This window comes from Solea senegalensis, linkage group LG11, assembly GCF_019176455.1.
Source record: "Solea senegalensis isolate Sse05_10M linkage group LG11, IFAPA_SoseM_1, whole genome shotgun sequence".
Taxonomy (NCBI): domain Eukaryota; kingdom Metazoa; phylum Chordata; class Actinopteri; order Pleuronectiformes; family Soleidae; genus Solea; species Solea senegalensis.
In genome coordinates, this window is record NC_058031.1 from 21843042 (window position 1) to 21864422 (window position 21381).

Here is a 21381-nt window from a genome sequence, read left to right on the forward strand (position 1 = left end):
ATGTAATGATTCCATTTATTCGGTTTCTTTCAGCTTATTCACATTACTACTGAAAAGTCCTCTCTAAAAAGTGAAATTTGATAGACATGCGACTAAAACTCCAATAATGCATTTTTTAACACCTTAAAACCTCCTCTCCGTTGTACTTCAGAGAGAAATAGTTTACTTTGTGTTCGTCTCACCATTTGTTACTTGAAAAAATTAGGATTATATATATGTGGACATAAAACAACTATTCCCAGCATTGCATACAAGTCATTTATTAACTGTCAGAGAATTTGCCTACATTAAAATCATCTGTTAATACAGAGTGATCGCGCTGCTCTTTCTTTAGTAATTAGAAAAACCTTGAGGATTGCTGATTTTCCTTTCTCTGCTTTAGGTTCACAGTAAATGCAGATATTTAAAAAAATGACCATATATAGGTAATTGACCCTGCTCTTGGCTCTGCGAAGGAAGCCGTCGTCTTATCACCAACCACCACCATGCAGGGATGGGAGGCCACAGAGGGCACAGAGACACCACAGCAGTGAACAGTGCAGCGGTCAAGAGCAGTCAGCTTACAGAAACGTTGGGCAATTAGTGCATAATATGGTATTTATAACTGATTTGTAATATTTTGTCAAATAAAACACAGTCATCTCCTGACATGATGTGAACTTAAAGGGACAGTCATGGACAGAAATCAAACCGATTATTATTAATATGTCAATTTTGAAATAATATGCATATTTCTTTCAATTATTGTTTCCTATTTTTTTGCAAGTTTATGAAAACAATACAACTAACTTTTTTCACCATGAGGTTTAGTTTTGGGCTGGCATGGTCCATGTTTTTTTTTAATGTTTGGTTTGTTCATTATTTTTATTGGGACACAATGTGTGTGTTAGGGCACCTTTGACGAATACGTAACCTAATTATTAGCTTGTTATCTACCTCGTGAAAATGCACTAACCCCAAAGTCCCTGCCACCAGGATCTGTTTTGTCCCCCCTGCAGGGAAAGGAGTGAGCTGTCAACAACAAACACGTTCACTGACTATTTCAAGCGTCAACACACAACCAGCCAGACGTCTGAGTCAACCTGTCCGTCGCCCGCCACACCTTGGTGTTTTTACCACAAGGAGCAAAACAGCAGTGTTTTTTTTTGGGGGGGGGCAGGGTGTGATTGGTCGGAAATCCTCTGCAGTTATGTACAAGCCTGAGTTAGCTGTGTCAGCTGGGGCAAGGGCAGGCACGCTGTTAAATACGCATCTTATGTCACAGTCATGAACATGAACACACACACACACACACAATGAGGGGGGGTTGGCAGAGGCACTGCTGTGACCTTTCACCCATTTCTCCGACCCGGCTTGGGAAACTGTGGGAATCCCGTGAAGCCGTGCAGCATCAGCATCTGATCCCACACGGATAAAAAGGAAAGGAAGAAACCACGACTTTGACATCATCACTGTATATGCGTGGTTAGGTGCTGACATCATGCTACGCAAAGACATGACGTGACAAGTTTCCTCCAAGTCTTTGTATCCTCAGTCAGGACTGTAACTGTAATTATCACCATTGTTTATTCTGGCAAGTCAATACAACATTTAAAGGGACTCAATCAAATAACACAGTGTTACCCGTTATTGTGCTTGTATAAGTGTACAATCACATTTAAATAAGAATGATTTGGTTGTATTTTTCAAATAAGCTTTATGTATCTGTTTGGCAAGGGCCGCCATCTTGCACCACCATGTTTCTGCATCAGCCTACATGGTGTGTTGTTTTGGATTTTGGATTTTGGAAGAATGGCGGGTCTTACTGGTGCATGGAGGCCACCATAGTTCCCTGATGTGCTGGGAAAGGGAAGGGCGGGAATGTTACAGCGCTTTTCCATTCTACAGCTCCAGCACGACTCGGCTGTAAAGGGAGGTGAGGTCTTTTGCAAAGGCCTGTGACCCCTTGACCTCTCCTGGCATGTTTTAATATTCCCTCTTTTCCCGGAATAGTATAGTTAAGTGTATCTACAAACACATTTCTCACACTTGAACGCGACGTCTTCTCTGTGACTGATCAGCATGAGAGCACAAACATTAACACACGGGGCAGATGCACAAACTGTTCTCGCTAAGTGTTTGTGTTCACCGTGTTACCGGGGTTTGGATATCATCATGACTGCAGGAGCGAACGTGTGTGTGTGTGTGTGTGCGTGCGTGTGTGTGTATCTACACGAGTTGCCTAGCACCTGGTAACTGTATAGGCCCGAAACCTTATCATTGTGTCTTCGGAGAGCTCCTGCCGTGCTGGATTCTTGCTGTCATGTGCATCTCCGGTGTGGCAACCAAAACGGCAACGTCCAGCAGAAAAAGGCAGATTAAAATGGACACAGGCACCTGAGGTGTGGCACAACAGCCAGTCACCTTATCACTGACTTGCACTGACGGTATATTACATGAGATAAAGCCAGTCCTGAAGGGAACGTTCAGTAGTAGAGTAGAGTTTGTGATTGTGACTGTTGCACTTTAAAAGCTGCTGCACTCTTTCACTATAATGCTGCTGCTGCTGTTGTTTTTATAATATTCATTTAGTTGGTTTCATTTAGCCTTTTATTAAAGTTTTATTCAATTATTTTCTATTATTATCTTTGCTCGTGCCTCCAAAACAGTGTCTTACTTACGTCGTACTGTAAGATAAATACACGGCCATAGTGACAGGAACAAATGATGGAGCGTGCCGTTGTTCTGTATGTTTTGTAGCCTGCTGTACATGCTAATGGTGGCACTCCTTCTTTTTCCCAGATCAAAGACGAGGGAGGACGTCGCACAACACCAATATCTAATCTGACTCAGCGGAGACACGCAGGAGCAATTGGACTATGAATCACATTATCCAGGTACGTTCGATTTTAGTTGGCCCAACAAGTTTACATGACAAGAAATCGGACTTTCAGCATTGCGCGGTGTCTAGATCTTGTGTTGCCAGGCGACATTGCTGCACTGCACACAGGAAGTTATATGTTTCATGTCAAGACAGACGGAGGCAGGCAACAGCCTGTAAACGCGTGACTGCTGCTACGTGTCATGTCTGCTAAAGCATGTAGCATGAAATGACGATGGAGAGAGAGAGAGATGGACAGAACACGAAAAATAAGTTAAGTGCTATTTACGAGGGCCCACTTCCTGCTTGGCCTCATTGTTCATCGCTAGTCTGGCACTGTAGCGGCGTAGAGGTCTGATACGGTGCTTACTGATGACGTTTTACCATGGCTGTTCTTGACGTATATGTCGTAGCTTGTGATTTAGTCGTCGCACAGGCTCCATAGCGCCCTGGGCCTACAAACATAATTGCGTTAAATGCTAAATTTGAGGTTTTTCCTTTTGTGTCTAAGTTGTAAATAGTTGTTTTCCGATTTTAACCAAACTTGGTACAATTGTTGCTCACATGATTCCATCCGCCCACCCAGAAGTCAGCCATTTTGGAAAAACAAAAATGGCTAGTCTATGTATTTGAACTAACTCGTCCTAGCACGTTTGAGCTAGCCACGTCAACATTGGTCCATGTGTTGTAGATAAGTTAATGATTAGACCATATCAAAGGATTTTCTCTATGTCAAAAGGCGTGGCCTCAGTGCTCCGACAAAGTTGATCTTCAAATGGCAGGAAAAGTACATTGAAATTCCACTTTTTGAAAGCTTTAACGTAAACAGAACTATGAAATTTCTCACAGTCATCGGATATAGCGAGTTGCGTGGGGGCGAGGGCCCTTTAATGACTGGGAGTCCTAGTCTCAAATTCCATTAGTAAAACCAGCACGGTGACTGTTTCATCTGACAGGAAGGACCAACAGCAGGAATCCTGAGCATGTGTATAATACAGGCTCATTGGTGTCCAGACTGGTGATGTAAAGACGTTAAAAAACAGGCTGTAGTCACATGAACAATGCACAGTGTCCCTGCCACTCCATCCATCCATTTTCTACCGCTTTATGCTCCACATGAGGGTCATGGGGAGAGCTGTGCCAATCTGACATAGGGTGACAGGCGGGGGTCACACCCTGGAAAGGTCGCCAGTCCATCACATGGACACATATAGAGACAAACAACCATTCACTCACACCTACGGTCAATTCGATCATGATTACTGTCCATCATTTGTCAACTACTGTTTTTTCCTGTGTTCGTTTGGCCATTTGATTTCCTTGTGTTGTGCTGAGTCATGGTTTACTTACTCTTGTATTACATGTTCAAATACATTAAAACAAACAGGTGTCAACATTCCTGTGGATTGTAATTTTTTGTAGACTCAACACAGGGTGGATGATCTTTCACCTAGAGTCCTAAACGCACACACACACACAGACACAGTGAGAGAGAGAGAGAGGGAGGGAGGGAGGGGGGGAGAGAATCAATAATAAAGGCTGTGGTTATTCTTGAAGCATAAAAGTGGCCACCAGGGTTTCACTGAGGCTCTCCACAGCTCATTGGTTACTCAAATGCTGCATTCAGAACGAAGCAATCTGATTGGCTGCTGCTACCCTCGAAGGCGGGGTGAACAGATGGATAATGAAGGGGGAGGGGAGGGGAGAGAGGGGAGCAATTTAAAGTAACATCACCAGCATCACTACACAGGACGGGCCAACCTGAACTGGGACTATGTCACTATGTGGATAGATAGATAGATAGATAGATAGATAGATAGATAGATAGATAGATAGATAGATAGATAGATAGATCATGAGGTTTTGGCTGTGTTTGACTCTCAGTACCTGGATTTATTTACTTAATTAAGCACCAGGTTGACGGTTGAATTGCTTTGCTGTCAGCACATCTTCAGCTCTACTTTCCTGAGTAGACACAGACACTTTTACTTAATGTTTACATTCATGTTAAAAGTCCAATTATAGTCGGACTAAGACAATAATTTGGTTTTCTTAATGTCATGTAAACATGTTGGTCAGACTAACTCGTCGAGCCAGTCTTAGTCAGACTAACATACCAGGATAATGCCATTCATAGTCCGATTACTCCTGCATGTATACGCTTAGTCGGACTAGAGTCAGACTTGGCGTTCTGAGTCTGAACCCAAATTTACTCCTACAGACGTACACGGCCAGTAAATCCATATGCAAGTTGTCCGATTGCCTGTCTTAGTCGGACTACGCCGGCCTTGGCTCGATTAAACGATCATGAAAACAGCATGAGGTTTCGGCGGTGTTTGACTCTCTGTACCTGGATTTATTCATTTAATGAATTAAGCACCAGGTGGACAGTTGAATGAGTCGACACAGACTGTGACAGACTGTGCCCCTCAGCTTTGACTCTTCACAGCCTGGATGGTGAAAGTAGAGGCTGATCGTGGATCAGTGAGAGGCTTCTGCTTCTATTCTGCCTCTGTGAAGTCACCGGCAGGAGGTTGACAGCTCCTCTCTCTCTCTCTCTCTGTCTCTTTTCTCTTCCCTTCCCCCCACTCTGCTCTGTTACCAAGAGAAGGCCCTCTCAGCTCGGTGTAAAATTCCTATTGGTGGATTTGTATGGTGTGGGCGTGGCCGCGGGGCGGGCCCAGGAGTATTGTGATCTCACAATCAGCTGTTTTGTACGTTCTACATTCTGATCCGAGGATCAGCTGGAGGCAGCAATAAACAAGAAGAAGCGATCTGCAGCGGAGAGAAGAGAAAAAAAAAACAGAGGAGGTAGAGAGAGCGAGAAAGGAGTAGAAAACAAGAAAAGCTGCAGATGTTTTGATTTGCAGACACAACGTCAGTGTAACATTTGTTTTACACGAAGCCCTTCTTCTGAGAAGAAAGCCTTTTATTTTTGTATTAACGGTGTTTTTTCAACTACCTCACTTAAAGGCTATCTAAAGCTATGCTTTAAGAATTGTCGTCGTTTCTACTGTGTGTGAGATCTCGTTTACAACTTGAATTCTACTGCAAAGGCAGGTGAGACATTTGTTATTGTTATTATTAATAATATGACTGCTTCATATGTTTTTTGTGTCCAACTGTATGTGATCGTGTGTCCTAGGCCACAACTGCATTCCTCGCAGGCTTTAATCCCCTTCACATCAACCATCATTAGACATTTCTAATGTTTTTATTATTATTTGCTTCACATTTTGGTGTCAAACCATATATATGTGATTCTTCACAGGCTTGATATCGACACCACACAGAGCAGCCACCGTGTAATCATTAGATTATTGTTGTTTTTATGGTGAAACTGGACGAGGTTTTATGGGTCACTGGTGCTATATTTGACCGCTGCTGTGTTATTACTGGTGAGGACGTATTATTACATCATGGAAGGGATTTAAAAAAACACCAAACGGTCAAATTAGGTCGATTCGACGACCCTTTACTCGGTAAGGAAGGGGAGAGAAGAAAAAAAAAAGAGCTGCAGAGTATCCTGCACAATTCCAGCTGCAGCCGTTGTTATTTTGCGAATTGCACCAAATGCTGATGTGGAGTCAAGTCGATGGCGGATGTTGATGTTGTTGTTTTTTTCTCTCTTGGACTGGAGGCGGACCTTTGAAGCCTTCTATTATCACAAATACACTCCACGAGCTCCTTTCCTTTCCTTGCCTTCCCTGCGACATTCTGTCGCCGAGCCACAACTGTCATTGCCGTGACCCTTCAGTTGGAGAGCTTACACGGATAATTCATGTTTAACCTGGATGTACCCTTCACACACACACACGGCACAGTCTCCTCTGAGCTGGAGGTCGTTCATGCAGGCTTTTATTTTGAAACATATACGTATCTTTTGTTTCTTATTATTCAAAGGCTGTCTGTAAAACTGTGAGACGCATTATTTTTCTTTCGTGTCAGGACAAATGTAAACCAACCAGTCTCATAAATTAGACATAAATAGTCATATACGTGTGTGTATGTACACTCTCTTCTCTTTTTTCAGTCGCTCTTTATCCTTCTTATGCCGTTTTTTTCCACCTCTCTCCCTCTTTCTCTCCGGTCGTCAAACAAGTCGAAGCTTTCTCTGCTGGCGTCAGTGACGTATGCGTGACGCCACATGCGTCTTGTTTATTTCCAGAGGCCCCTCCCATTCAGCTCACTCGGCTCCTCCCAATTTTAAAGAGACAACACAGGCTCATAAAACAGGCCTTTTTTTACAGTCTGTAACATACGGAAGAGGATTAGGGCCACACAGGAAAAAAAACCTAAAATATTTGCGTTTAAACTCACAATTCTGACTTTATTCTCAGAAGAAAAAGAAGAGAAAACCATTCTGACTTGAAGAATTCTGAGAATAAAGTCAGACTTTTGAGTATAAAATCAGACTTCTGAGTTTAAACTCATTAAATTCTTTCTTTTTTTCCTGCATTCATTTAGCTGAGTATTTTATTTTTTGGTTTGTTTTTTTAATACATTTTCCTGTTTTTCTGTCTAATGTTTTCCTGTTTTTCAGAGTAATTTATTAACTCTTGCGAGAACCTCCAACCTGCAAACCAAGTAAAACTTGATTAAATTAAAAAAGCCGTTCATTTTGTTACCATTAAATCAAGCTCTCAATAAAGGAATGAATGTGTTTATTGGTTCAAATGCTCTCTAAACTTAGATAAAAAAATTATTCAGTAAATTAGTAAAAAAAATTACTCCCCCGAAAAACAGCCCAAAGAAATAAATTACTCCAAAAACAAACAAAAAAAAATCAAATTAAGAATGCTAAGCTAAAAGGGTAGGTTGCTTTTTCCAAATGCATACACAGTGAAATATGTTGTTGTGTCAATGTCAAATAAGAAGAATTACATACAGTATGTATAATGTAAATAAATATGAATGACACACTCAAATAAGGGGCCACACGGTGGTGTAGTGGTTAGCACTCTTGGAACAAGGGCCTTTCTGCATGGAGTTTGCATGTTCTCCCTGTGTGTGTGTGTGTGTGGGTTCTCTCCGGGTTTTCCAGCTTCCTCCCACAGTCCAAAAACAACTGTGGGGATTAGGTAAATTGGACACTCTAAATTGACCATAGTGAGTGTGAGAGTGAATGGTTGTTTGTCTCTATCTGTGTGTGGCCCTGCGATGGACTGGCGAACTGTCCAGGGTGTACCCCGCCTATCGCCCGATGTATCTGAGATTGGCACAGCACCCCCCGCGAAAATCTGATTTATGATATCAGTTGTGTCGTGGATTATCAGTTAAAGGCTCGACACATGTCTCAATCTGCTTCCATCTGCTTTACCTTATAGGACCTTTATCAGCTGGTGGTTGTTTGCCTGATAATGTTTGATTAAGCTTCCACTTTCCACCCTTGCCATAGATCCAGATGTGAACTCTGCTGTCAGTATCAGGGCTTTTATTTACACCAGGCAGACAGTCCTGAATTAGCTTATGCCCTCAGTGAACTATAGGCCAGAAGAAAGTTTTTTGGTATTTGTCAGATTATGGGAAGAAACTTACTTGTGTGTTTTATTGATGTGCTGCACCTTATGCAAAACAGCCCTGAGGCCATGTTGTCAAAAAATGTGTTTATCTTAATGTATTTGTCATGATCTCATGACTTTTAGTTCAGGAATGCATTCAAAAACAACTTGAGTGAAAGTTGTCCCAAAGAGTAAAACAGTGGTGTTTTTTATAATACTAGAAATGAAGTCAAAAACACGAGTGCAGCTGAGGCCCATTTTCTCCCCACTTTCATTAGTCTCCCATTATCTTGTGTTACTTTTTAAGCTTACACCCATGAAAACAGTCTCTACTTTGACACTTCCAATGACTGTCATTACATCTGACATCAGACAAAATCAGCAAGTCTCCATGACGGCTCACCAAATAAGGACAAAAGTGTCCAACAGGCACCCATGCACGTCTCCTTCTCCCATGTCTATGTGCATAAATGTCACCTTGGTGAAATGCTTGAACGCCAGCAAGACATATTGGGGTTTTTTCCCCCTTACATTGCAGAATAACATGGGTGCATAACCTCTTATAGAGGTTATGCACCCATACAAGACATATGCAAAGGATACAAGGGTGAAATGTCTGACTCAAAATTCAACATAAATATCTTTGGCTGAGGTTTGTGATTCCCAGTTTAAGTAAATAAAACACGCCCTTTAAACATAACGTGGAGTTTGCGTTGTGAGCTACGGCTGCTCCAACATCTGTCCCACATTACATCATTTCATCCACATTTAGGTCGGGACGGCACTTGTCCTCAGTACCTTCTGTGCTCGAACATTTTGCACACTCACTTTGTTGTCAGAGTCTTTTGTCTCACCTCCTTTTCCTGCTCGCCTGTCCATCTGTCCTGACACTGTGCTGATTGGTTATTTAACTTTCAGGGGCAGTGGGCAGCAGCCATTGTCCACCAGCTCCTTGTACACTTGCTGGTGTATTCTCTGCACATTCTCCCAGATTACCACACACTGTTGTTGTTTAGCCTCCCCTCTGCCAGTGTATTTCACCAATAAACCTTTACGGGTTTCAAAAAAGCGTCCTATCAGTTGCACACGACCTTTGAATAAACCCTAAACTACAGCAATCAATGTTGATGTATAAACAATGGCTTGAGTGTGTGTGTGGATGAAACTTTTTGTGTTCAAGTTTCTTCTCACTGTGGTTTATCATCATTCCCAGGGCCGGCCCTTCATATAGGGCGGCGGGCCCTAAGCAAAATTTGATTTTGGGGCCCATTATCAATGTCAAGAGTAAAATAGCACATGACATGATGCTTCTGCACAGTTATTGCATGGTCTTACCCTTGAATTGGCTTTGAACGTAAATGGTAAGAATCTCAGAAGAGTGGTCGTCTTGTGTTGATTTTCACTGAGTATTAAAAATGGCACAATACTAAGAGGTGAAAATGGTGTCAACTAAACCAACAAAATAAAACAATGCACTGTGCATTTATTGCCACCATAAAAATGACATTACTGCAATGTGCAAAAGTGCTACGATAACCCTTTATCACCGAGCATATTGCAGGCGACGGGTTTTCGCGAGCGCACTTTGCATCGCCGTAATTACGGTATTACGGTAATTTCACTGCAAGAAACCGGCGAATCAGTGTCTTTGTCACCGGAGAGGAGAGAATTGGAAAAACTGCCTGTACACAATTTTCCATATTTTGGCTAGTGTTTGTACATTGAGACAAAAACACAAACAAATGTTATTGTGAATATGTTTTATACTCATTCAAATTTCAAATTGAACACGCAAAATCTGGTGTTCCTGTACAACTACCTTGTTTTTCTTCATTTTCAATTGTCATATTGAACGTTATTCTGGGGGAAAATGGGCAAAGTCACTTAGCTACATGACATTTTCTGGCCCTTTTATGGTTAAAATAAGCAAAAATAAAACATACATTCGGCATTCATAGGTGTTAAAGGGTTAAAGAGCTACAAAAAAATAATATAGTAATTATATTATATCATTAAATATAAATAAAAATAACACTACAATGATTCACAAACAAGTACAAATACACAAAAGTCGTAGAAATGTGTGTTAAATGTGCAAAAGACTCACTGTTATTGTCATATACAAACACTAAAACAGTTAGTAGTTGGTTGTGACCATAAGGAGTTAAAAGAAGAGTACAGTTGTCAGTCATAATAATAGTCACTGGCCAGCAGAGGTCCCGCCTTCCCAATTCTCCCAGTTTGCAGTCGGCAGATTGATCCCAGCATGCCAGGCACAGGGAGAGCAGTGTCCTTACAGTGAACTATGAGTCAATGAGTTCCCAGTTCTGTGTAATATTCCTATATTTCAATAATGACCCTATGTTTGAGGAGCTGGGTAAGTCAGGTACCAGCTCGTTCCCACTGTTTGGCTTCACGCCTCGTCCTTTTATGTAATGGTGCCCTTTGGTCTTTGTGTGATTTCATCAAAGTGGCTATGAGTTAGACGGCATTAACATCATGGAAGCAAGCTGCTGTTTAATCCTGTAGAAGAAAACTGAAGTAAAGAGGGAGGGTGAAAGAGAGCAGGTGAGAAAAGTGCAGCGAGGGAACTGAAAGTTAAAAATTAAGGACAACTTCTTAACAGGGGCGGTTAAACTGTAAAGAAGGACAAGAGCAAGCTTCACGGAATAATAAGAATAACTAGACCTGCAAGCAGAAACTTGTTGTGTCAGCGTCATTAAGATCAAAATTATGATTAAAAGTTGTTTTTTTTATGATAACCAAGTCATATGATAGCTATATCAAAAACCTTTATAAGAGGATATGATACAATTGCCAAGCCATCCTCAAACATGATTTGCAGGACAGTAAAATATCAATCGCCTGAACTAAAACAGTAATCTATTTTATCCATTTGGATTCAATTGGGAGACACTTTGTTTCATCTTAATATTTTTTATATTATTCCACCTGCAACGGAAGTGACATGTTTGACCACATTGTACACATAGCACCAAGATGCTAATTAGGTGTTTTAAGTGATTAACCACCCTCTCTCTCTCTCTCTCTCTCTCTCTCTCTCTTCAGGCCTTTGCTCCAAACCAAGTGAAACCTTACATTTGCACTACAGAAGCCTGTCCACCCCTGTTTGTTCATACAACCGAGATCCAGCAAAGGGCTTCAAAAGAAAAGGAATTGCATTTGTTAAAGAATAAAAAAAGAAAAAAGAAAAAAAAAAAAAAGCAACAAGTGATACATAAACACAAATAAGAAATTCAAGAAGGCAGCTAAACCTTTTTTCACCCTCTTTGGACAACAAATAAGCACCCGAGCCATCAACTCTTGGCAGTTCAGGCAGAGTCAGTCATGTTCCAGCGTCTGAGCAACCTGTTGTTTGGGGAGGTGGAGGAAGTGGCAGCCGAGCTGAAGGGACCCAACCCCTGTGTGACGGAGGCTGACGAGGAGGGATGGATGCTCGTCAATCTGCCTGGTGAGTCTCGGCAGAGGGAGGGCGGGGCATCTGGAAAATATGTGCATGTCTGTTAGTACTGACATCGGTGTATAAGTTTGAATAAGTGTGCACTGGCAGTAATGATGGGTGGGGGGGTGAAGAAACAGTCAGGGTGTGGCTCAACTGCAGTGTTGCGTGCCCATATGTCGACTGCAGGGGAAAAGCTGTTAGCGCACCAAAATGTGGAAACAAACCTCCTTCCTCTTTGTTGATGACCTCGATTGTGACAAAAATGAAAAAAAAAAAGGCAATTACTGAGTATGAAATTCTGCTTTGCCTGTTCAAAAGCCAAGCAAACATTCCAAAGCAACATAAAAGTGCCTCTCTGGCAGAGTCAAGATAATTAACCACCACCTTAGAGGGTCAGCACAACTAATGATATGACTCTTTTATGTTCTGTGTTTCCTTACCCCCCTCTTCTTCCTACCCCCCTCCAATTTTTTAAACACCCTTACATTCCCCACACTGGTGTGTGTGCGTGCGTATGTGATCCTTTTAAAATTTGCCCCCTTTTCAACATGCATTGCTTGACAAAATTTGATCTTTTTTTTTTTACAACCTGGCCCTTCCACCTGTCTTTTGTTTTAATTGGCTGTCCCTTCCCTGATATGCTCAGGAGAGTCTGACTGCATGTTGCGGGCAGAGGGTGAGACCGGAGCACCGCCGATTGCACGTCCATCCCCCGACAGTAGCCTTTCCCATCATCATCAAGACACACATGCAAGGACTGAGTGTCTGACCCCTATTCCCCACCCGTCTCGCAAGCGCCGTAGGACATATAAAGGTCAGGCGCGGATTGCGGTGGCATCGTCGAACCCTCTGTCTTTCACTAGAGCTAGCCCATCAGTGGCCCTGCCAAGGCGGGCCAGACTGTCCACACCCTCGTCCACCCCGTCAATGTCCCCTGGCTCTGGGAGTGAGTGTGGGAGCAGTGGGGGTAGCAGTAAGGCAGGATCAGAGAGAGGCTGCATGGATGAGAGCTGGTTTGTCACCCCTCCCCCCTGTTTCACTGCAGAAGGCGCCACGGCCGAGGCCAGCCCGATGGAGGACCTGCTCATCGAGCACCCCAGCATGTCTGTGTACGTGTCGCCAAACAACTCGTCCATGGTCTCCAACGGCAACCTGTCTGTGGTGGGAGAGGAGAGCGTGGTCAGCCTGGCGAGCAGCATGAGGTGAGAAACAGCATTTTTGCTTACGCTAGCAGCATTTTTGGGTCAAATCTTATCTTGTCCAGACGAGGGTTTAAGTTATCTGTGTCCACAACAACACACCTGACAAATACAACAAGTTGGAGTGACATCCCCCCCTCCCCCGAGTTCCCCGCTTTCTAGTTGAGAGGTCGGAAACACAAACGTAACTGGGGCTAGCCATTGTTAGCGATACAAATTCCAATCAAAACACAATGTTCTATATCGTATTTTGTACACTAAACAGAGAAGCAACAGAACCACTTCCAGCGATACTTTCACATGGCGGGCAGCTAACGACTTGCTAGCTTGTAGTGTGGCCAGGCCAGGATTTCCCAGTGATACCAAATACAGGCGTTTCACTCCACAAGACATAGTGTGCAAGATAGCATCCGATATTAGCAATGGTTGATGGTGAAAGAAGCAGAACTACCTGTTCTGTTAGGCAAACACAAAAAAACTAACTTAACTGTGTATGTATGTCTGGTCATATAAAAAGTCCAGTTAGCCTTACATAACTAGCTCATGTAAACAAACTTAACAGACCGTAGCCTAGTCCAGTTTGCACTAGTAGTTGTTAGCATTGTTAGCGATACAAATTCCAATCAAAACACAATGTCCTATATCGTATTTTGTACACTAAACAGAGAAGCAACAGAACCACTTCCAGCGATACTTTCACATGGTGGGCAGCTAACGACTTGCTAGCTTGTAGTGTGGCCAGGCCAGGATTTCCCAGTGATACCAAATACAGGCGTTTCACTCCACAAGACATAGTGTGCAAGATAGCATCCGATATTAGCAATGGTTGATGGTGAAAGAAGCAGAACTACCTGTTCTGTTAGGCAAACACAAAAAAACTAACTTAACTGTGTATGTATGTCTGGTCATATAAAAAGTCCAGTTAGCTTTACATAACTAGCTCATGTAAACAAACTTAACAGACCGTAGCCTAGTCCAGTTTGCACTAGTAGTTGTTAGCATTGTTAACTGCTCACATGCTCACAACTATCACACCATCTCTCTCTCTCTCTGTCTCTCCCTCTCTCTCCCTCTCTCTCTCTGTCTCGTCCTACAGCAGAGTGACTGAGCCAGCCTCTGCCCCCGCCGCCCGCACCACCATGCCCACCCGGGTGAGCCGTGGAGCAGCTGCCCAGGCTGGAGCCCTGGCTAAGGTCACCCAAGTGGCCAGGGTCCAGCGTAGCAAAGCTCGCATTGAGAGGCGCCATCTGGGCCGCAACCGCATCCAACGCCAAAACCGCACCAGGGAGCAGGTGCCACGTCACGCAGCCCACGTCAGAAACACCTTCCTTCACCAGCCCAGCAAGCGTAACGTCTGCCACTGAACCCCCAACACACAGGGGGCGTCGTTCACTCTGAGGGCATTAGACACACGTGATGAAAATATATTGACCCACCGCATATTCACGTTCATTTCTGCACATTATATCACATTAACTCAGATACCAGTAGACCAGTAGCTCTGATGGATGTTTTTGGTTATAGACAAAGATTAATGCCCCGCTCTGCTCTCATGAACCGAGTCCTCTGAGTAGTTAGATCTTTATTATACTCTGTATCCATTGCAGTATCCAAACAACAAAAAAAAATCGTCAAAATATTTACACAGGCTGTACTTAGTAACAATAATGTCTGAAAAACTGCAAAAAAAAATTAGCTTTATTACCTTTTCTTTCTCGCTCAGTCAAATATTCTCCTTTCTCCCACTTTTCTTCAAGGCATGTTTTTGTCCAATCAGCCATGACGTCTCCATGAAGCTTCTTAAATGTGGAGATAATGATTTGAAGTTATAATATTTTTCTTTTTGATTGAGGAGCAGGTCTTTTTTTGTCGGAGCCACGTGAGACGGAGTTAAAGTAACTTCTTTAATTCTATCAAAATATAATTTTGATGTTGTTCAGTTTAGGCAGAGGAAAAAAAAATACCGTGTGCGAGTGACGAGAGGGACGGGACAATCACGAGACACTTGTTTGCCCTTCGGCTTCGCCATTAAAGATGTGGCAACCTGTTGCATCATGGGCAAACAAAAGTGCTGTGAGAATCCTCTCTTCTCACTTTGAGAAGGTTGAGAGGAAGTCGAGGGTGGTGCTGCGATGACGAGTACGAGCAAAACAGACTAAAGAGTAAAGAGAAATGGCACAGTGGGTTCAGAACTCCACTGTGGGTCGTGCGAACTGGTCACAGGAAAGTTATGTAACCCTGAGAGCAGCCTGTGAAGGTGCAGCCACAGTAAATCCAATGGGAAGTCCCGCTGTGTGATATCAACGACTGTGAGCGCAGCACAGGAATGCAGCGCTTGCCTCTGGGTTACAAGGTATGTTAGGTTATAAGTAAGTAGAGAGCGGGGTTATTCAGGGGCGTTGCAACAGGACAGGCAAAGCAGGGGGGCCCCCCTATGTGAGCAGCTGATTACTTCAAGGGCAATTCATGATTTCCACTCATGCAGTCTTATACGTCTATTAAGCAACTAAACTGAGTCAATAAGACGTTTGTGCTAATGCAATGGTTGGCAAACTTAAAAGCATTACTCACAGATGGTAACGCCTAAATGAATCGCTTTGAAGCTCATTCAAACCAAACTTTACCAAGTTATATGAAGACAACTTGCTTTACTTTAGTTGAAGGAACTTAATTCATTTGGGTGTCAGTTAAATTGAAGTAGTGTTTTTAAGTTTTGTCAGGCAGCCGTTTAAAACAACTGCTGCTGTGTGGAAGACATTTGCAGGGTTCTTATTTTGGCCAGTATTGGACCACAAATGTCCCCTGGGATTTTTAAAGGAACGCTCATTTTTCTGTGATGAGGCAAATTTCCACGTTTTTGACGTAGAACAATTGTATCTTTTGTACTTAATCCCAAATAAATGTCAGTCGATTGCTTTTTTGCTTCCTAATTTCAAAGTGGAAATGTATGAATTAGGCTTTAAGACAGTCGCTTCAATAGTGGGTCCCCTCAGCTCCCTTCAACCCAGGGCCCCCACAGTCCTTTGAAACGCTCCTGGCGGTATTGGCGTTAACTCTTTATTTTGTTTTGTGACTCTTGTGTTCAGCTTGTTTAGTTCTGTTACTCATAACATTCGTTTTTAATTCAAGTCTCTCTCCGTGTCTCTGTGGTTCCGACAAAGAATAGAACAAAAACCTGCTCCTGTCAGACAAAGAGGAAATATAATGTCTGGCTTTTAAAAGCCGACACAAAAAAAAAAAAAAAAAAAAAAAAAAAAAAAAACACAAAAAACAAACACTGCTTGGTGGTCGTTAAATTTGTTGTTTGTACATTGAAGTAAAGTGCCCGGCACACACGGAGTCACGCTCGCCCAGCTGTGTGTGCTGTGTTAGTCGTGTGAACATCAGAAAGAAAGGGCGTCGTCTATTCGTTTCTCTCGTTAGAAGAACAATCCCCGACTTCCACGGACGCAGACGTAAAGAGGAAGCAAACTTTAAATCCCGACTGCAAACATCTTCCCCGCTCATCAAACTGTCCGTCCCTGTCTCATCAGCACATCCCGCTCGAACAGTGTCCACCTAAAGATCTAGCTTACTGATATGTGTTCTACGACAATAGTAAACAATGGTGCTGAAGTGTATACTAATGTTTGTAAATTATTTGAGACATGGATGTAAGTTTGCACTGTTTGTTTTGTTTTTTTGGTTGTGAGTCCCAAGTTTTAGCAGTGTGCCGTGTGCTTGTTTTTAATTCTTGTTTTAAACTTTCTTTTTCTTTTCGTTTGACTCGAACTGTGTGTGTGTGTGAGAAGGTGTACTGACACATAAACTGCTAGAAACTCTTATGAATAATGGTCATTTATTTCTCTTGTAAATATATATATATATATGTGTATATATATATATATATATAAAAAAAAAAGAAAATAACAAAAGAAAAGAAAGAAAAATAATTTATTATGCTTCGTTTAGATGTCAAAAAGCCTCTCAGGATTGATGAGAATCCTCTCTCTGCCTCACCTCTGAGGGCACTTGGGTGGCGTTTTTCACCACACAGGGCAGCACAAGACTCGGAGCTGATGTGCCATAGGAAACGCTGCCCTCCAGAGGCTCCTTTTAACACTGCATCTGCTGTACAGATGCTGGCGAGGATGCAGTACAATCTTTGCTGACCGTGCGTGCGTTCAAGAGACATTGAGACTTGGGAGTGTGGGGAATTTGTTTGCAGTTTGTCTGGGAAACATTCTCCGCCTGTTCATCTAGAAAAAAGAAAAAAAAACCCTGATAAAGCATTTTTCCTTTGACTCTTGTTGCTTTTCTGCCACAATATCCTTATAAATGTCTGTCAATTTACAGTTTGACTATGAAATAATGGTGTATCCCTGTCGATTCCTCTGTGTCGCGAGCAAATGCATCTGAGGTGAATATGCACGCACGCACATACGCATACAGACATAGTGAGGACGCTCATGGACGCGATCCCTAAAGTCTTAACCCATAAACAGCTCTTTTATGGTGTATCTGAAAGTGGGAACCAGCCCAAAATGTCCTCACTGTCCCAAAACATGTCCTAATGTCCTAAGTAAAAACTGTCATTGCACCGATCTGACTGGTACTTTGGCCTTGTCACACTCCCGTAGACACAATAATAAGTCTGTTTGAAAGTCTATAATATCACTTGTGTGTGTGCGTGCGTGTGTAAAAACCACCACTGATCCCTGTGCCGCTGCAAACCTGTCAAGTTTTCCTCCATTTCTTTTTATGTCAACCCCCATTTTTGGGAAAAAAAAAAGAGGTGTTCTTTCTTGGGCGTGTGGAGTAAGAGTGAATGTCATTCAATAATTAGGGGGAGAGGCGTGTGGGTAGTCACTCAGTCTGTGTATATGTACGACCTATGACATGAGAGATGTGGTGTAAGGGAAAAGGATGAGGCAGGATACAAAGTAGTTTATATATTATATTTAAAATTTAAAAAAAAAGATTCATGTATGAGAATAACACAATAGAATATGCTTGTATTTTCCCCGTGATAGGTATTGGAACATTTCTCCACCGTTCGGATGTTCAATGAAGTGCTGAATGTCTGGGGCTCTCATCTGTTTTTTGTTGTGCCCTGAAATAATGGCAGCTTTTAAACACTTGGGTTTTTTTGTTTTCACCCATGTTACGTCCGAACTAGCACAGCCACCCGTGAAAATATGTAGAAGCATATAAAAAAAATGTTGGTGTATCTATCTATGGTGATCGTGCCTTTCACTAACTCTGCATGGTTTTCGTGATGTATGGACTTTTCCATCCCCACGGTGGGCGAGTTGTCCACCGACAGGCAAGACTATGCAAGAGTCAGCGGATGGCTTTTTATCCAGCATCCTTTCAGAAAACACAGGTACTCGCCAAAAAACAACAACAACAACAACAACAACAACAACAATAATAATAAACACTCAGGTTAACGCCTGAATCTTGTGTCATTATTTCCATCACGCAGGACACACGGGAACATAGTTTAGAGTAGAGAGTGAGATCTGATCTCCAGAGTATTGAGAACATTACTTTCAGCTAGAAAAGTGACCTTTTTTGGCGTTAAAGGGCCATTTCACCCCAAAAAAAGTTCTTTTTTGTCCTAATGTCCAGTGATAAATGTGTTATTTCAACATCAGACAGTGGATCTGAGACACATGTCAGAGTGGAGGCAGTTGGGATTGAAAAAAAATCAATTAAACTGACAAAAAGTCGACGTCAAAGTCACTTCCTGAAAATAAAATAAAATAAAATCCTTACGCCGCTCTTCAGTGTGTTTCTGTCAGTTAGAAAGTACATTTTATGACCAGCTTTTTTATTTTATTTATTCATTTGATTTCTTCCAGATCCTTGACCGAAACACTGTAAAGAGCAGTGTAGTGCTTTTATTTGATTTTATTTTAAAGGAAGTGACTTTGATGTCTACTTTTTTCAATTTTTATTTTTATTTTTATTTTTTTTCCCATCCCTGCTCCCTCTGTCGTTGTGGGAAGGATGAGACATGTCTCTCAGACGCACTGTCTGACGATCGAATGACATCTTTATCTCTTGCCTTTTATTTATTCTGTACAGCACTTTGGTCCATTGTGGGTTTGTTTAAAGTGCTTTACAAATAAAGTTGGACTGGATTGGATCTCTGGAAATGAGTTAAAAAAAAGTGAAGTGGCCCTTTAACTTGTCAATGTGATGTTAAAACTGGTTTACTTAAATGTTGGTGCCTTAAAAATGTTGCCGTTGCCTCCATCTGTCATGACATAAAACATATAACTTCCAGTTAAATGTGTAAACGATCTTAGTCAAACTAAGACAGTAATCCGGTCATGTAAACACGTTAGTCCGACTACTCCGAGCTAGTCTTAGTCGCCGCATGCGTGAAGATCCAGTAAAATCGAAGCACTAAAGCTTAAAATGGAACCCAAGCTGTACTTGAATCCATTATTGACATCCTTAGAGCTAATAATGAGATTACTTTCTGCAATACAACCAAAGTTGGGTGTGGTAATGCTGTCTAAATATGTGAATAGGTGTGGTGCCACCATTCAAAACATGGACTCATTTACTGACAGCGGTGAGTGGCTTTTTTTTCCTTTCCACAGGGCCACACTGACACACATGAAGCAAGGTTTTGAAGAAATAATAATCATTAAACCCATCTTTATATGCAACATTTTATTACATTTTAAGTAAAAATTATAGTTACTTTATGTATAGGTGACGTAAAGGTCTGGATGGTTCTATTACATTTGAATGGAAAGAAAAGAAGACAGGGGTGATGTCTTTTGGTGGAACCACTATGTGAGCTTTTATGCCTTTAATTTATTCCGCCTTTTATTTAGCACTTTGGTCCAATGTGGTTGTTTTAAAGACCGTTCATATATAGTTGGATTGGATTGGATCACGGACTTTGAACCTTGTAAAAACATTCAAGAAATTATTTTTCGATGTCCATGCACTCTTGGTTTAAAAAACAACACATTCTGAGGCGCTCATCTGTCATCACAACTGCCAATACCGAGGCGTCGATCTGACACTTGAGCTGAGCAAGAGTCACCGGAGGACGTCACGTGCTACTGGTTTGCCCCAGATCCTTACTGTATGTCGCCTGTGTGTGTGTGTGTGTGTGTGTGTGTATTAGATGCAAAAGTCGGGATGAGCCGATACAATATTCAGTGTCGGTATCGGCCTGATACAGGTCGAAAATACTGGATCGGATGAAAATGCATGCAAAATCCATCATGATCCAAAAAAATCCTATATATATCACAGATTGTAAAAATGTAAATATTTGTTACGCAGTTGGACAATTATTTCTTTGAAATAGCTTGAAATGGCACAAATGTGTTGTTAACAGTTTCACAGTCTGAAATGACTGAATGACTGATGTCGGTATCGGTATCAGACACAACAAAAAGTGGTGTCGTGCCATCCCTATAGAAAAAAGGAAACACGATATCGATATCATGATGTGTCTTTGAATAGATAGGGCGATCGCGTTTAATCCTAAACCCAAAATAAAAATGAACGTAATGTAATCTAATGTTCTGTGGAGTGGAGGAGGTTCACGTCACGGTGCTCTGGTTTCCTCCCACTGTCCAAAAACATGCCGAGGTTCACTGGATACATTATCACGCCCGTAAAGGGTGTGAATGGTTGTTTGTCTCTCTGTGTTGTGCCTGCCATGTGGGCGGAAATGGAAACGTTTTGTGTGTTCTATTTGCAGCTTGTGTGTGAACATCAAAGCCCGAATAATGTCTTAATAAGGGCAATAATTGGAAGAGAGTGAATGTGTCTTTGAATGTTGGCCCTGGGATGGACTGGTGACCTGGACTGCTGACCTGGACCCGCCTTTCACCCCCGCTTGTGTAGTTGAAGTGAGCGCATGTGTTGGACCAGTAGTTCCTGTTCTGTCATGTGATACGGTAAGATGAGAATCTCTCCATTCTGGACCTTTAACTCTTCTTTGGCAGGGTTAGAGCGACAGTATACAAAACACTAACTCAAACCTGCAGAGGCAGAGTGTGAATAACAAATAAAATATCTACCGATACTGTCTAAACTAAGCTGTTCACGACACATTTGTGTTGATACATCTACCAACTACAGCCATTTCAAGCAACTTTGAAGATCATGATAATTGTCCAACTGTGGAACAAATAAACTGTCCACATTTGTATCTTTCCGATATCCACTCCACAGATTTAATGCTGATTGTTCACAGATATTGTGGAAATTGGAATCAAAATACCCTCAACCTCGAGGAGCAATAATGTCCTGAAAGAGCCAAAAGTTAAATGTTGAAAATGACATTGAGAATGTAGGAGTTAGCAACCAAACGATAGTTTATATGGTAGAATTTAA

The 21381-nt window shown here is 42.0% G+C and overlaps 1 protein-coding gene across 3 annotated transcripts; it reads left to right on the forward strand.

Moving 5' to 3' along the window:
- Window positions 1–5563: 5563 nt before the first annotated feature.
- On the forward strand, window positions 5564–17796 carry LOC122777025 (tumor protein p53-inducible nuclear protein 2). 3 transcript variants are annotated; one of them, XM_044037920.1, is made up of 5 exons: window positions 5564–5920; window positions 11431–11833; window positions 12471–12770; window positions 12870–13026; window positions 14120–17796. In XM_044037920.1, exons 2-5 carry the CDS (start codon window positions 11710–11712, stop codon window positions 14385–14387), a joined length of 849 nt encoding a protein of 282 aa, XP_043893855.1. In that variant the 5' UTR covers window positions 5564–5920; window positions 11431–11709; the 3' UTR covers window positions 14388–17796. The 3 variants fall into 3 exon arrangements, with proteins under 3 accessions (XP_043893855.1, XP_043893854.1, XP_043893856.1); XM_044037919.1 differs by having other exon boundaries at window positions 12471–13026; XM_044037921.1 differs by lacking the exon at window positions 12471–12770 and having other exon boundaries at window positions 5565–5920.
- The last annotated feature ends 3585 nt before the right edge of the window (window positions 17797–21381 follow it).